This window comes from Thermobia domestica, chromosome 3 (assembly GCF_964235325.1).
Source record: "Thermobia domestica chromosome 3, izTheDome1.hap1.1, whole genome shotgun sequence".
Taxonomy (NCBI): Eukaryota; Metazoa; Arthropoda; class Insecta; order Zygentoma; family Lepismatidae; genus Thermobia; species Thermobia domestica.
The window spans coordinates 90055905-90070538 of record NC_137456.1 but is presented as its reverse complement, the minus strand read 5'-3'; the positions used below and the strand labels follow the sequence as shown (position 1 = coordinate 90070538).

Sequence of the window (14634 nt, the reverse complement as noted above, 5' to 3'; positions counted from 1 at the left end):
TGGGGCACGCAGAGATACGTAGGAACAAACCAAGGTTCAACCAGGAATGCACTAAAGTAGCAGAGAAGAGAAAATAGAAGAAACAACGTTGGCTAAAAAATCGGAATGAAATAACTACATAAAATTTCATTGTTATCTGGAGGAAAACTTCCAAATATTTTAGAACAAGGGAACGCTATTTTTGAAAGCTAAAATTAACTAACTTGAAGATAATAATAAAAAACAAAAACAAAGACATTCGGGACATGTATAAGGCGAGCAACGAATTTAAGAAAGCATATCAACCTCGTGCTTATATATTAAATAAAGCCAACGGAACAGTTCTCACTGATACGGAAAGCATCTAAAATAGATGGAAAGATTTCTTTGCCGATTTGCTTAACATATAACCAAAAACTAATGTTTGTGGAGAAAGTAAAATGCACACAGCATAATCGTATATTCCAGAACCTAACCAGACAGAAATAGAAAACGCTATTAGAAAACTAAATTCTGGCTGACTTAATTTTAGCTGGGGGGGGGGATTGTACAGCAAGATACACAAACTCATTTTCCTTATCTGGAACAAGGAGGAATTACCACGTGAAAAGAATCAACCATTGTTCCAGTTCAGAAGAAAAGCAACAAAACTGATTGTAATAATTACTGAGGCATTTCTCTTCCGTCAACATCCAATAAATCCTCTTAAACTTTCTATTAGAAAGATTGCCTCCATACGCAGATGAAATTATTGGAGAGTATCAGAGCTGATTTAGGTAAAATCTATCAACTATCGACCAGATATTTACCATTCAACTAGTACTTGAAAAGAAATGGGAATACAATATCCTGGCACATCAGTTATTGACTTTAGACTCGGGTAGGAGGGAAACATTGAACAACATGCTTACAGAATTTGGAATGTCGAAAAAGTTAAATTAATTAAAATATGTTTAAATGAATCCCAAAGTAAAGTTCGAATAGAGAAATTCTCGTTCACGAGCTTTCACGTTGAGAATGGCGTAAAACAAGAAGATGCGTTGTCGCTATTATTATTTAACTTTGTTTTGGAGAACACTATAACAAAAATCGAAGATAGCAATCAGGTCCTGGAGCTGAATTGTATTTACCAGGTTATGACGTATGCTGATGATGTAAATTTTATAGGGGATGTTAGAACAATAGAAAGGAATGCTGAAATCTTAATTAACGCTTGCAGGGATATAGGCTTAGAAGTAAAAGCAGAGAAAACTAAATACATGGAAGTTTGTCGGGATCGTAATACTGTATTTTATCGATGCGTTAAAATACCACATAATGTTTACTTTCGAAAAAGTGGATACTTTGAAATATCTAGAATCATTATTAACAGACCAAAACCATTGTCACTAAGAAATTTGATGACAACTGAAAGCAGGGATTTCGTGTTATTATTCAGTTAAAAATATTTTGTTGTCGCGAATTCTGTTGAGGAATTTGCAGCTTCAAGTATAAAACGATAACCATGCCTGTTGTGCTGCAAGATTGCGAAACATGGTCACTGACCCTGAGGGAAAATCTCAGACTGAAAGTATTTGAAAACAAGATTCAGACTCCAAGAGGGACAGGAATGGGGAATGGTGGAAACTTCATAACGAGGAAGTCCATGATTTATACGTTTACCAAACATTGTAAGGGTCATCAAGTCCAGGAGGCTTGAATGGGCAAATCATATAGCCAAAATGGAAGAAAGTATAAATGCTTTTAAATTTAACTGGAAATTCAATCGAAAAACTACCATTAGGAAGACCTAGGCGGGGATGAGAGGACAACATTAAAATGGTTCCCGCAAAGACTGGAATATAAGGTAGAAACTGAGTCCAGTTGACTAAGGACAGAAAGCAATGGAGAGCTTTTGTAAACGCGGCACTGAACTTTCAGTGTCCATAGGCAATAGAGCTACATTAAGTTCGGTTGTTGATATATTTACCTTCTTTTTATTTGACAGAAATGCTGTTACAGGAACTAAAAAGTTTTCTCTATTAAAGAGGATTTCGATTCGAGGTTTTCACAAATTAGCTATTTACGTTAATTCTAAAACAAATTTGGTGGTGATTTTGATATAAAATGGCACCCATACTTCCTTCCAAAGTCTGTACATAAGATTATATATATATATATATATATATATATATATATATATATATATATATATATATATATATATATATATATATTCCCGTTTGTATGGGCGCCCATTTAGTATACTTGTCCACCGCCCTCATTAGTATCCCAGCACGGGCCTGGCCATGTATATATTTCATGTTGGGGTTGGATTTCCAGTCGCGGTGCAGGACAGCTTCAGAGAATTGAAGGAAACTAGGGCAGTTCTTAGTACTTACACATTATGAGTAATATCATGGTATCAATGAGTACTTCACTCTCAAGATGTCATCGAGTTCCAACATGACCAGTCCCTAATGCATACTTCCCGTGTGGTTTAGGAATGGTTCGCGGAGTAGCCCGAGATCGATTTAATTGACTGGCCGCCTCGTGGAGCAGACTTTAATCCTATGGAAAATATGTGGGCAGAGATGAATCATACTCTAAAGAACAGTTGGCCTGAGGCGGATCCAAGAACTCAGGATGACCTGTAGGGTCTTGTTTCAGAGGCACGGCAGGAGGTAGGGGAAGGAGATAGATTTGTCGGTCATCTCATAGATTCCATGCCGAGAAGAATGGAATGTGTAATAAATGAGAAGAGTCTTGGACACAATACTAGTGTCCCACCTTAACTCCCAAAACATCCCTTTTACAGCTACCTAAACTTTTTTTTTTTTTTTTTTTTTGAAAATATTTCACGTAGCAACCATTTCTTGTATCATATTTTTCTGCAAGCCTACTAAGAAAAATATCTGCAGAATTTGAACTGAAGAACTGACGATTGGGAATTCCGCAGTCTACCAGCGAGCTAACATGAACACTTACGAACTCATTCTGAAGAAACATGATTTTGTATTTTTGTTATTCCATAACAATGATACTCATATCACTTGCAAATGTTGTATTAAGCATGGGATATTCCGAAACCCTGGAGTTTCGATGTAGCAAATGTTTGAACATACTTAAACAAATGACATATTTGAATTTACTTCTATTACTTAATTAGTGACACTGTGGATTTATACGGTTTCTTTCCTACAACTCTGTCATGTTTTTATATTGTTTCATATTTTGTTTTTTGATTATGGGATTTTTAATTTCTTCAATTGGGAAATTCGCAAATTCCGAAATATCGACATTCTGGAATTCGAAAATAGAATTAACGATTTCCTAATGCTATCTGTTCGGCCACTACTCTTTCTTATACATATGCCACAAAACTGTGGATTGAAAGTGTTTAACGAAATACAATTACGCATGTTTTATGCCCTTCGTAAAGTATGGGGGGGAAATGAAATAAATTCAAAACAGCAGAGCATACCGCTTTACACTAATTATACAACAAATAGTGCGTTTTACTCTGCATGACTGTGATCATGCATTAGACGAATGAAGTACATTTATAATAACCCTCGGGAGACCAATGGGGGGGGGGGGAATATAAAATTTCCACACTTTTTGAGTTTTTACATCTTCATTTTTGGGACCCATTTCTTCAAACTTTCATTTTGTATCAGTGAGTATTTAAAATATTACTTTTCATGGGGTAAATATTTTTCCTCCGTTCCTCTTCTGAATATAAAGTGGAAATTCGGCGGTGGACACAAAATGACCCCCCTTCCCTAGGTCCAACTAGCGACCTTGAATTTTAAGACTTTTTTTTGTTTATTCAGGTGACAAATGTAAATGAAATTTTGAGTTTTACGTCCCACGATTATGCCGGCTAGGCTAAAGAAGAGGTGATACTGAGAAATGAGTGAAATGGTGGAATGAAGAAAGTGGGAGGAAACGGTAGAAACCCGAGGAAGCCCACGTACACGGTGTTTGTCCGCCACAAAGGAGGTGACAAATGTGTTGATATATAGTTGACAAATGACTGTCTACATCTTTCTGTTAACTTTGGAAGGATAATATTAATTTTTAGAAGAGATTTGCAGGCTGTGAGTAGTTTTGTAAAATGTTGAGTGCCTTATATAGCAAAAAAATTAGTAAATGTCAGAAATGGATGAATAGCAGATGGACTGTCTGATTTGAGCGAAGATGAAGAAGAAAGTAGCTTCGAAGAAGCGGCAAGTAACACTTGAGAGCCACGTATTTGACACTGAGGACATTTGCGGTTGTGATGATGAAGTTTACAATACGAGTGACTCGGAATCGATAATGTCGAACGGTAGTCAGTGCTTAAAGTGAGCCGGTATGAGCCGGTTATGCATCCGAAAGTTAGAAAATCGGCCGGTATGGCATACCGGTAAAAATAACATATTTAAATTGTAATTTGCATGTAGAAACGAAAAAAGATTTTACACATAGTACGATGTTAGCATTGAGTCAACAACTATGTTTGTACTATCAAAGATTTGCTGCTGCTTTGAAAAGTTAATAATAGTTCCCTATCACCCTATTCAATGGCAGAATTTGTGCTCTTGATTTTTTTTCAACATTTGTGAGGGCGATTCCGTCCCCCCTCAAACAATTCTAACTACTGTACTGACCCGCGTAAAATGTTTAACCTGGATCCGTCTCTGGTATTGACAGGTCTCTTTTTTAAATTCAAAACTATTCTTTTCATTTTGTCTGGAGTTCTGTGTTTACAACTACATATATATGAAAATTAGTGTTGAGCACGAGACGAGACGAGACCAGACCAGAAGAAGTTTTTGAAAATGGAAAGAATCATTAAGTATTAGATACTAGAGACGAGACGAGATTGCCTACAAAGCCTTGAAAACGAGACGAAAAGCATATGGACATATATGTGTTTTCTTGTTTTATCCACTTAACGGTCGCGTTGGATCACTATGTTATTGTAAATACGATGTTTAAGTAAAGTACCATCTGTGCTCTTCCACATTTAGATCGCCGATATCGTCAAGCAGTGTTGCCAACAAGTTAATACAAAAAGTCGCTAAATAGGATATGAAATGACTCCAATTTTGGGTGAAAAGTCGCTAAAAAAATTTTCGTGGAATTTTGCCTCTTTCATATATATATATATATATATATATATATATATATATATATATATATATATATATATATGTGTGTGTGTGTGTGTGTGTGTGTGTGCAAGATACGTGATCAATTCAAGCCATAGTACTATCTACGCTACAAGAACATATATGAAAGACTCATATATAATTAATAATTATTTCACTTTTATACATTTTTAACTTTTTGATCAATTTTGCTTCAACGAAATCAAAAATGAGTTCAGAAAAACGAACAAAATTAAAGGTCTAGAAAAAATCTTACACACTTCACTCCTACTCATGCTTCTACAGATAATCTGTTTGCTATCGGTACTGTATTTTTTGTGCCTCTAAAGTAGCTCTGTAAACTAAAGAACATTAAAAGCTGGGATTGGCCCCCATGAGGAGGTTAGAAATAACACCAATCAAAGTGGAAATATAGAAATAAATGTTATGCACTTTCCCAGCTCGTCAAGACCTGCACTGATTCAAATAAGCAAAACGAAAATAAACATATATCTGAACTGATTCGAGCTAATAGTACTTATTTTAGGACAAGTTGTTCGCAGCACAAAAGTCGCTACATTTGTAAGTAAGTCGCCAAATCGTCATTCCACAATCACCAAAAAAGTCTGTAATCGGAAAAATTATTTTTTGTCGCTATCCTGGAAGGCGAGTCCTCTAGGTTTAGCGACTTTTCTCCCAAATTGGCAACACTGTGTTCAAGTAATTTTTTTACGAAAGCATACCGCCTCTGCTTCTTTCCTCACTTGGTAATCACTATTGCTCAACAATCAGTTTGGATGCAGAAGTCTAAAGGCTAGTTCAACAATAGAAAGCCTAAGCCTTGCAACCCGTTTATCTTTTACACTTTTATATTTTGATATTCAAAAGTTTTTAAGTTCATTCAGTTTAGAGAAGGGAAATTCAGTTCCTTGCGGAACTAGAGCCTTTTTATTTCGAGTGTGAACCTTCTGGTGCTGCTGTCAATAGTATGTGCTTTCCCGTACCTCCCTCGAAAGAGGAGAGACAAGTTATGTAACCGAGAACCTTCATTTGTTGGATGCGGACAGGATTGCTACATTTAATTATTTCACGGGCACGCTATGCACCGACTGGTTAACCATTCTAGGTAGTCTACGATCTTCACTCGCAAAGACCACACAACTGAATGACAAATTGGCGACAAAAAGTCGAAGAAATTCACTTCTTTCCCCAAACCAAAGGGAAGTTTTCCTCCATAAGAGGGATGGCGGGGGTGAGATCAAAATATGTTTCACAAATTTTCTCTCTGCAGCAAGAATCGTGTAGCTATGAGCGCATTCCCTTTTGCTCCATCTACATCCGCAGAGTACGAACGGCCTGCCAGGTAGGACCAGTTGCCTCTAGAGAAATCGCTTTCATGGGCATGAGCGAAGAGTAAAAGAAAGTGACAGTGCATTTTGGGGTCGCTTCATTCCGTAATGGTTTGCGTAAACGCAACACAAATTTTGTGTTTGACAGTATTTTGCGAGAATTGGCAAAGCTTTATAATTACTTGTTTCATTATTTGCGTTACGATGCGAAGGCTCTTACAGACTGGGCCTCCTTCATTTGCTAATCGCCTCTTTCAACGTTCTTCATTGCTAGCACAACTCCCATTTACTCTGGTGAGTAGGGTTCCAACCTATCCAAAGCATAGGTGTAACTGGAAGAAAACTAGGCTCCCTAGCAAATACTCATTATTCCAAAGAGGAAGAGGTATATTATTATTATTATTATTATTGTGAATGTACAGGTGTTATGAAGGGTTAGTGGTATCCCAAGCCAGCAAACCAGTATATACGCCACTGATGATAGTGGAGCGGGAAACATTTACATATTAGTTCTCTCCCTCTCTCTCTCTCTCTCTCTATATTTATGTATATATATAGTCATATACAAATATGACTATATTTATACAATAATATATATATATATATATATATATATATATATATATATATATATATATATATATATATATATATATATATGGTCAATGTTCCGTTAAGGGGGTCCAGTGTCTTTGACACCACTTCTTTTTATTGATTTTCGTTTGATTACATAATATAACGTTATATTAGGTTAGGTTAGGTTAGCTTAGCTTAAGGGGGTCCAGTGTACTTTTGGACCCCCTTAACGGAACATGGACCATATATATATATATATATATATATATATATATATATATATATATATATATATATATATATTATTGTATAAATATAGTCATATTTGTTCCATACCGCCACCTCATCTCATATCACTTTAAGCACTGACGGTAGTGATATTTCAACTGTGAACAATACTAAGGAAACACGTGTATCTGGAAAGTTCATAAGTAAATCGAGCAGAATACACGTTGCTAAACAACCGACTTCCGTAGAACAAAGCAAAATATTATTCGTGAACACCCTGGACTGAAGTCAGAAGTTTGCAACACTGCGGAAAATGGCGTATTTGTGGAAAATATTTAAAATGATTGTTGCTTTGCTTCTCTTTTGCAGTATAACAGCAATAACTTGTAGTAGTTTTAATTACAATAACCTCTCGCAACTACATGATTTATGCGGTGTTGCAAACTTTATCAATGTTTATCATATCTCAGGAACAGTTTGAGACATCGAAGTACTGTGAACGTCAAAATGATTTGTATGTCGATTGGAAACGATACAAGTAACTAAATATTATACTTATCTAAGCATTTTTTAGAAATAAAACCTTACCAAAATTTCAAATGTTTAATCTCATGTAACTTCGTTCCTATTCATCCAAAACAAGTCATACCATGGCCATGGTATGCGACTCGAATGCACTAGTGATGCATTATCATGTCCATCTGCGTTGTTTTGTGTGTGATAGAGGCTTCCAAATTTTGGATGTTTGTAACACTGTAATATCTTTAGTTTGCAACACTGCATAATAAATGGTATTTTAACTTTTCGTTTGACATGTTGATTTGATATACATAAGGATCTGACGTAGCGCTGTTAAAAAAAACCACAACTTTATATTCGGTTGGCAACACTGTTCATCTGGTGGTGTTAGAAAATACCTAGGACATTGTCCCCCTCCCTAAAGTATCTTGACCCAAAAATTTCTCTTCTCTGCCTTTTACGTTTATTGAGATATTGACAGTTATTATTGTAATTGGACCACTCTGTATGTATATTTGAAAAGCTGTATTTATGATTCATTCTTAATAAAACAAATTTTCAAACCAATAAGACCACGATTCAAAACAAAATTGCAGTGAACCTTTTATACCCTTCCCCTCTCTCCTGGTCCAACCTGAAACGCGCAGTAGCTTGGTCTTCCGAGGGATAATACCCAGCTATAGCAGTTAATTAAATAAACATCAGATGTAAGTGTCCCATACTTAGCTATTATAATGCTATCTTTAAGAACGTAAATCCCATACTGTAATGGGAATGTTGAGAAGCAACCTCTGCATGACAAAATGTTGCAGGCAAATACACTATACACACTTATTTATTGTTATTACACATTTTTCTTTTTAAATTTGTAATTCGTATAATATACCCAAGGTCTGTCAACACCCACAATATCTCAGATATTTTAAACATGTATTAAAATGATTGAATACCTCAATATTATTCTTTCTTCAAATGGTCATAATGATTCATTCCACAAATTCAGTTTTCTCACTAAGAAATTTTGTACAGCGAAAATGAAAAATGGTTTCTTCATAATAGTTTTCTCGAATAACACTACTATGACAAAAAAAATTAAATTAAATTTTAAAAAAAATAAAATAAAATAAAACAAAAATAATAAGTACTTATTAGTTATATATTATCTTGACCATATTCAGAAGCATTGGTGTTTAACAGTTCGCCAACGTACTGTAGAAAATGAAGTTATCTAATGCTAGCCATACTTACTGACACCACATTATTTTGCTTTGATAGCCTACGTATGAAGTCAACTTTCAAAACTAGATAACATAATGATATAGTAACAGGACTATTTGAAATTTAAAGATAATGAGAAGAAACACAAGATATTATTTAATTTATAAACACTCTTGGTAGTAGGCATTGGATTTTGGGTCAGTTTGTTATAGACGTCAATGCTTTATCACTGAACTACTATTACTCGTTGTTTTTCTTCCTTCTAGTGCAAGACAATAGCATTACATAATGAACTATCAAAGCAAACATATTAAAATATTCACATCTTCCACTACTGGAAAAGCTTTATTATTATTATTATTATTTAACTATTGGTGGTTGCTGAATAGATTTAAAAGACTGCGGAACTTTAATGTGCTGTTTTCGCTGCTGAGTTCCCTTATGCACTCAGATCTGTGATATTTCACAGTCCAGACTGTTAAACTCATACAGTAAACTTACGACTTTAAAAAACCTACACTTTAAATATTGTAAATAATAGTGATTCTTTTTGTGTTTTTAGAGACGGTAGCCATTAATAATACCAAACTCTTAGAAAGCTGTGTAATAATGTATACCCTAATAGCATGTTTGTTTGCAGCAAGTCTTTCACTATATTTGATTTTAACTTGCTAGATTTTCCGTGCACTGTACACCTGCTGTAGGCTTTTTGAAAGAGTTACCCGCAAATGAAGTAATTTGATTTTCTCTTGCTAGATTTTACGTGCCTCGAAGGCTTGCTGCAACTTTGTAGCAAGTGTGTCAGTTCTAGTTTCTACCAACAGGTGGCATAAAAGTCTAATCTTAGAAATCTTCACGCCAGGCCGCCATTTGTAATAGGTGCGAAGTGTGTGAAGCATTAAAACAAGTGGATTGTTATCCAGTATGTAGAGATAATTTATATTTTAAACGTGTATTGTTTGACAAAATTGTTGAGAAAAATATACTGTGCGTATGTTCGTATACAGTAAATGTTCGGTTTGTAAAAGGCATACAAAATTAATCAATTTCTACAGCAGAATATGTCTTTATATGCATAAAAAATGTAGACTTGCAATGCAAGTGTAAACCTGCAATAGCCTTGCAATGCAAATATATACTTGCAGAAGACTTAGTACAAACTTGCTGTCGACTTGCTAGGGACTTGTAGTGCAAGTGGTATCCTTGCAGAGACTTGCTTTCAACCTACACAAACTTGCTGCCAACTTGTTGTGCACTTGCAGTGCACGTGATATGCTTGCAGAGACTTGCGTCAAACCTGCACTAACTTGATGCCGACTTGTTGTGTACTTGCATTGCAAGTGGAAACTTGCAGTAGGATTGCTGTGCAAGTAAACCCCTTGCAGAAACTTGCTTTGCAAACTTACCATACACTTGCACTGCAGGAGTGCTGCAAGTTCGAAGAGCGTCAACTAGGAAGTTTGCATTAAACTTCAATCAAACTTGCAGACTTGCATCACAAGTCTGCTGCAAGTTTGCCAGACTTGAATTGCAAATCTGCTGCAAGTTTGTTGCAACTCATTTTTGCTATCTGGGTATCTTCTCGGATAGGAATCCTTACAGCAGATAGGGCCATATTGAAAAGAATTAAATAAATTATTAATACTTGTCACACTATATGCCACGTTACGCTGTAGATCCATTTCCCCCATCCCGCTGTGGCTCTAAATTATTAATACTTGTCACCCTATATGTGGAAGACTCGGGTTCGAATGCCACGTTACGCTGTAGCTCCATTTCCCCCATCCCGTTGTGGCTCTGAAAATGTAAATTAACTTCAAATAAAAATCACTCTTCGCTGCTTTAAATCTGCTATATATTTTACACCTGAAACTGTGCGAAAAGGAAAGTACATAACAACTGAAGATAAGTATTTACAAATTTTATTTTGAAACAACGAAAACAACTAACAATAAATTAATTGTTTCAAACAATTGCAAAGGAATATAACATAACACATGTCAACTACAATACAAATATATGTTGCACAAATATGATTTCATTCTTTTAATGTCCATTAATTTCAGTCACTACACAATTGTCACTTTCAGATTACTATCTCTTTGCAAAAGACGGTACAGGTAACTTTAAGCCTTCTTTTGCCTCAAAGAATGTATATGATAAAGTAATCGTGTCCACATATTCCATTTTAGGGTCTTCAACAAATTCTGGATCAATATAGAAGAATACGGGCATATCCACCTACAACAGAAACGAAACTTCAGAAAAGAATTACTTATCAAACGTATGAAAAACATTTTAATATTTGAAGTTTCCCCACCTACAAATGTTCCTCGGACAATTTTTGTTCCAATATTTTGAATGTTCCAATTGGATACTCATTCCCACAGGCACACAATGATCCAAGTCCTTTTCTTCAAAACACGATCTTCACTTTTTGTTTTTAAGTCTCAACAAATAAAAGATTTCAGTTTTACCTTCCACGCTTATGCCGTGTAGGCTCAAGGAGACAGTGAGGATGAGAATGAATGAAATGGTGGAATGAACGAAGTGGGAGGAAACGGTAAAATCACGAGAAAACCCACGGATACGGTATTTGTTCACTACAAAGTCCACTTGGGGCGAGCTAGAATTGAATTAGGAATCCTATGTACCAGAGGTGAACACTCTACCACTGAGCTACCACAGCCCCTTAATCTCAATGCTGGAAATTTAGGAATATTATGGAAACTTGATCAGTACTTACGGTCACCTTCCTTTCCCAAATATTTTACGTTTCTTTTATTATTTTACTACATACAACAATATATACGAGGAGCAGTCAAAAAGTTCCCGGAATGTTGTTATAGTTTTGGCATTTGTGGACACATACTGAATCTTAGGTTGCCTAATTATGACTTTGACATGTGTGAGCACGTGATAACAGGCAGTGTACGAGTAGTGTAGATCAACGGAAGATGTGTACTGATCAGTTGGTGCTATTTCACAAATCGAGCAAAGCGCAATCATCAAGTTCGTGCAAATTGAGGAAAAACTGCTTTAGAGACCTTGATAGCCTTAAAAACAGTTTAGCACCATCGGATGCTTGGTTTTTTCCAAAGGTAAAATTCACCATCGTAGAAGAGATCAAAACCAACGCGGCAAAATAACACTTTCGTCGGTGTTTCCATCAATCGCAGGATCGCTGAAACAAGTGTGTGTGTATTTCGAAGGTGCCTCCTTTGAAGCCGATTAAGTAAATGTGTACTTATATTGTGATAATAAAGAGCTACGACAAAATTCCGGGAAATGTTTGACTGCTTCTCGTATATATGTCTTAAGATTAGTACACTAACCTATTTACTAATACTCTTTTTTTTTAAAAAATAAATTTGCATTTCATGTTTCTTCAACAAACGAATACTTCTTAATTCAGATCGCTCAATAGACAACATACTACAACTTAAACAAGTTGTTAAACAAGCATATTAACTCAAGGTAAAGATTAGTTACGTACAGAGTGAATAAGAAATACAGCTACGAGCCTGATCCGATGGTGCGCTGCCACTGCAACAAGCAGAAACACTACAACAACAACAACTCACATGACCTGAAACTGAACTAGGGCAGTTAGCACCAGAACTGAGTTCTCTACCACTGAGCTGTGTCTATGAACACAGTTTCTGATATTTAAACAAGCAGTATAAGAGAATCCATGATTTCTGACACTTTGTTTGGATACTACCACACCAGAATCAGTATTATAGTACACGGCACCCGAAATGGCGTATGATCTTCAGCGCTGCTCTCACGTCGTCCAACCTGACTGCAGCGCAATGAAATGGAAGACTGCTTCGGCCGAAACTAAGAAAGCTGATTTTATCAATGACAATTAGCTTTAAAAGATTAATTTTTTGAATTTCCTCTACTTTTAAATTTTCGTTATGTAACGCACTAGATCAGTTCTAAATGGAATTTAGAACTACAACTGTATAGTGTGTTTTTCTGGTACTACTGCGCAAAACTGTTCGAGAACAATAAATTTTAATATCACATAATAATAATAATTATTAGTAGTAGTAGTAGTACCAGTATAGGTTATAATAGCTGTTTCTAAACTTTCTCTGTGAAGCCCTGAATTACCACAAAATATTCAATGTTGTAACATGATTAATATTTTTCAGGCGCATTGTTAATTTTACATACAATTTCAATTGTTTACTTTTACGTTAAATCTACCTAACAATATTAGCTAAAGCCATGATTGTAAGGCGTCTAGTACAGACAACACTTCTTGATGGCTCATAAAACGCAGATGGTCACTTGGGGACCACTATTAATTTTTAAACGAGTGCCAACACCCTAGCCGCACTGGAATATCGCTTCTCATGCCATCGGATGATATTTTATTTCGGGCTGGTTCAGTGGTACAGCGCTCACTTCTGGTGAACGGTGTCCGTAGTTCGATCCTAGCTCTCAAAATGGGCCTCGTGGTGGACAAACATCCTGTGTGTGAATTATCCTGCTTCCTCTACTTTCTTCATTCCACCATCTTTTATTATCATAATCGTCTCCCTTAGTTTCGGTGAATAAACGTGTGACGTTAAACTAAAAAGTACATTATTAATTCAACGTACCTAAAGCAGAGAGATAATAAATAAAAATCAATGATGATGGAAGAATTACTGCAATTAAGATAATGGGAGGAAATAGGAAAATCCCAAGAAACCTACGAACACGTTTCCATCACAAACTTGTAAAGGCTTTAAGATTCAAAGACGGTTATGGTCAGAAGTGAGTGCCTTATCACTGGGCCACCGTGCATTTCGTATCTATATTTCACAAATTAGTGCATAACATGTAATTGTTATACTTTGCGATCTTCCTCTGTCTCGGAATTAAAAAAAAAAATTAAAAATTTGGGCATTAGCCTTCGGTTTGTGAGGTCCCAAGTTCAATCCTCGGGTGGATGTGAATGATGGTTATAAACGATGCACCTACCCAACTAATATCAATTATATTTACATTTGTTTGCTTATCATGTGAACATTCGAACCAAGTGAAATACAATATTCATACCACATTTGTAACGAAAAATAGTATTATTCATAAGATACGTACATTAATGACCCTATGCAAGACAAAGTTTTTAGTGAGACAAGTACATTTGATACATGCAAATGCGCCCGCTAGAACTTGATTTTCTCACCGGAGGTTTGACAACATCCCGCTGCGGACTCATTGGTTGACGCATCCGCCAGTTCGGCTCACGCGCACTATGATGATTAAAAAACTGTATGGTAAAAGTCACAAACCTGTTCATGTGGATTAAGCATTTGTTCTTCGAAACAAAAGCACTGAATTTTATTGAAGTATTGTCCAGCCTCGAATGGAATTACATTGTATGTACTAATTCCTGTCACAGGCCTATCGGTTGGGTTTTTTGCCGAGTAAAACGCAAGGACCGTTTCCCCAGGAATTACCTACGGTACAATAAAGAGATAATATGGTTTAATAATTATCAGTACTAAACAAACCAAAACTATCAAACAGGAAATTAAATACTAAATATAAAAAGGAATGACTTATTAAAACTTTATAATTACGATTCTTTCCAGTATCTCTGTATAACTAATTAAAAATTGCCAATAAATAACATAACACTAGAA

At 35.7% G+C, this 14634-nt stretch overlaps 1 protein-coding gene across 1 annotated transcript in view; it reads right to left on the bottom strand.

Moving 5' to 3' along the window:
* Positions 1 to 10888: 10888 nt before the first annotated feature.
* The window catches only part of Cox11 (Cytochrome c oxidase copper chaperone COX11), a 34329-nt gene continuing 30583 nt past the window's right edge, over positions 10889 to 14634 (bottom strand). Inside the window, exons 3-4 of the mRNA XM_081751281.1 lie at positions 14281 to 14448; positions 10889 to 11227 (exon numbers count right to left, since the gene is read on the bottom strand). Of these exons, the coding sequence (XP_081607407.1) occupies positions 11081 to 11227; positions 14281 to 14448 (315 nt within the window). The 3' untranslated portion in view covers positions 10889 to 11080. The remainder of the gene's footprint in view (positions 11228 to 14280; positions 14449 to 14634) is intronic.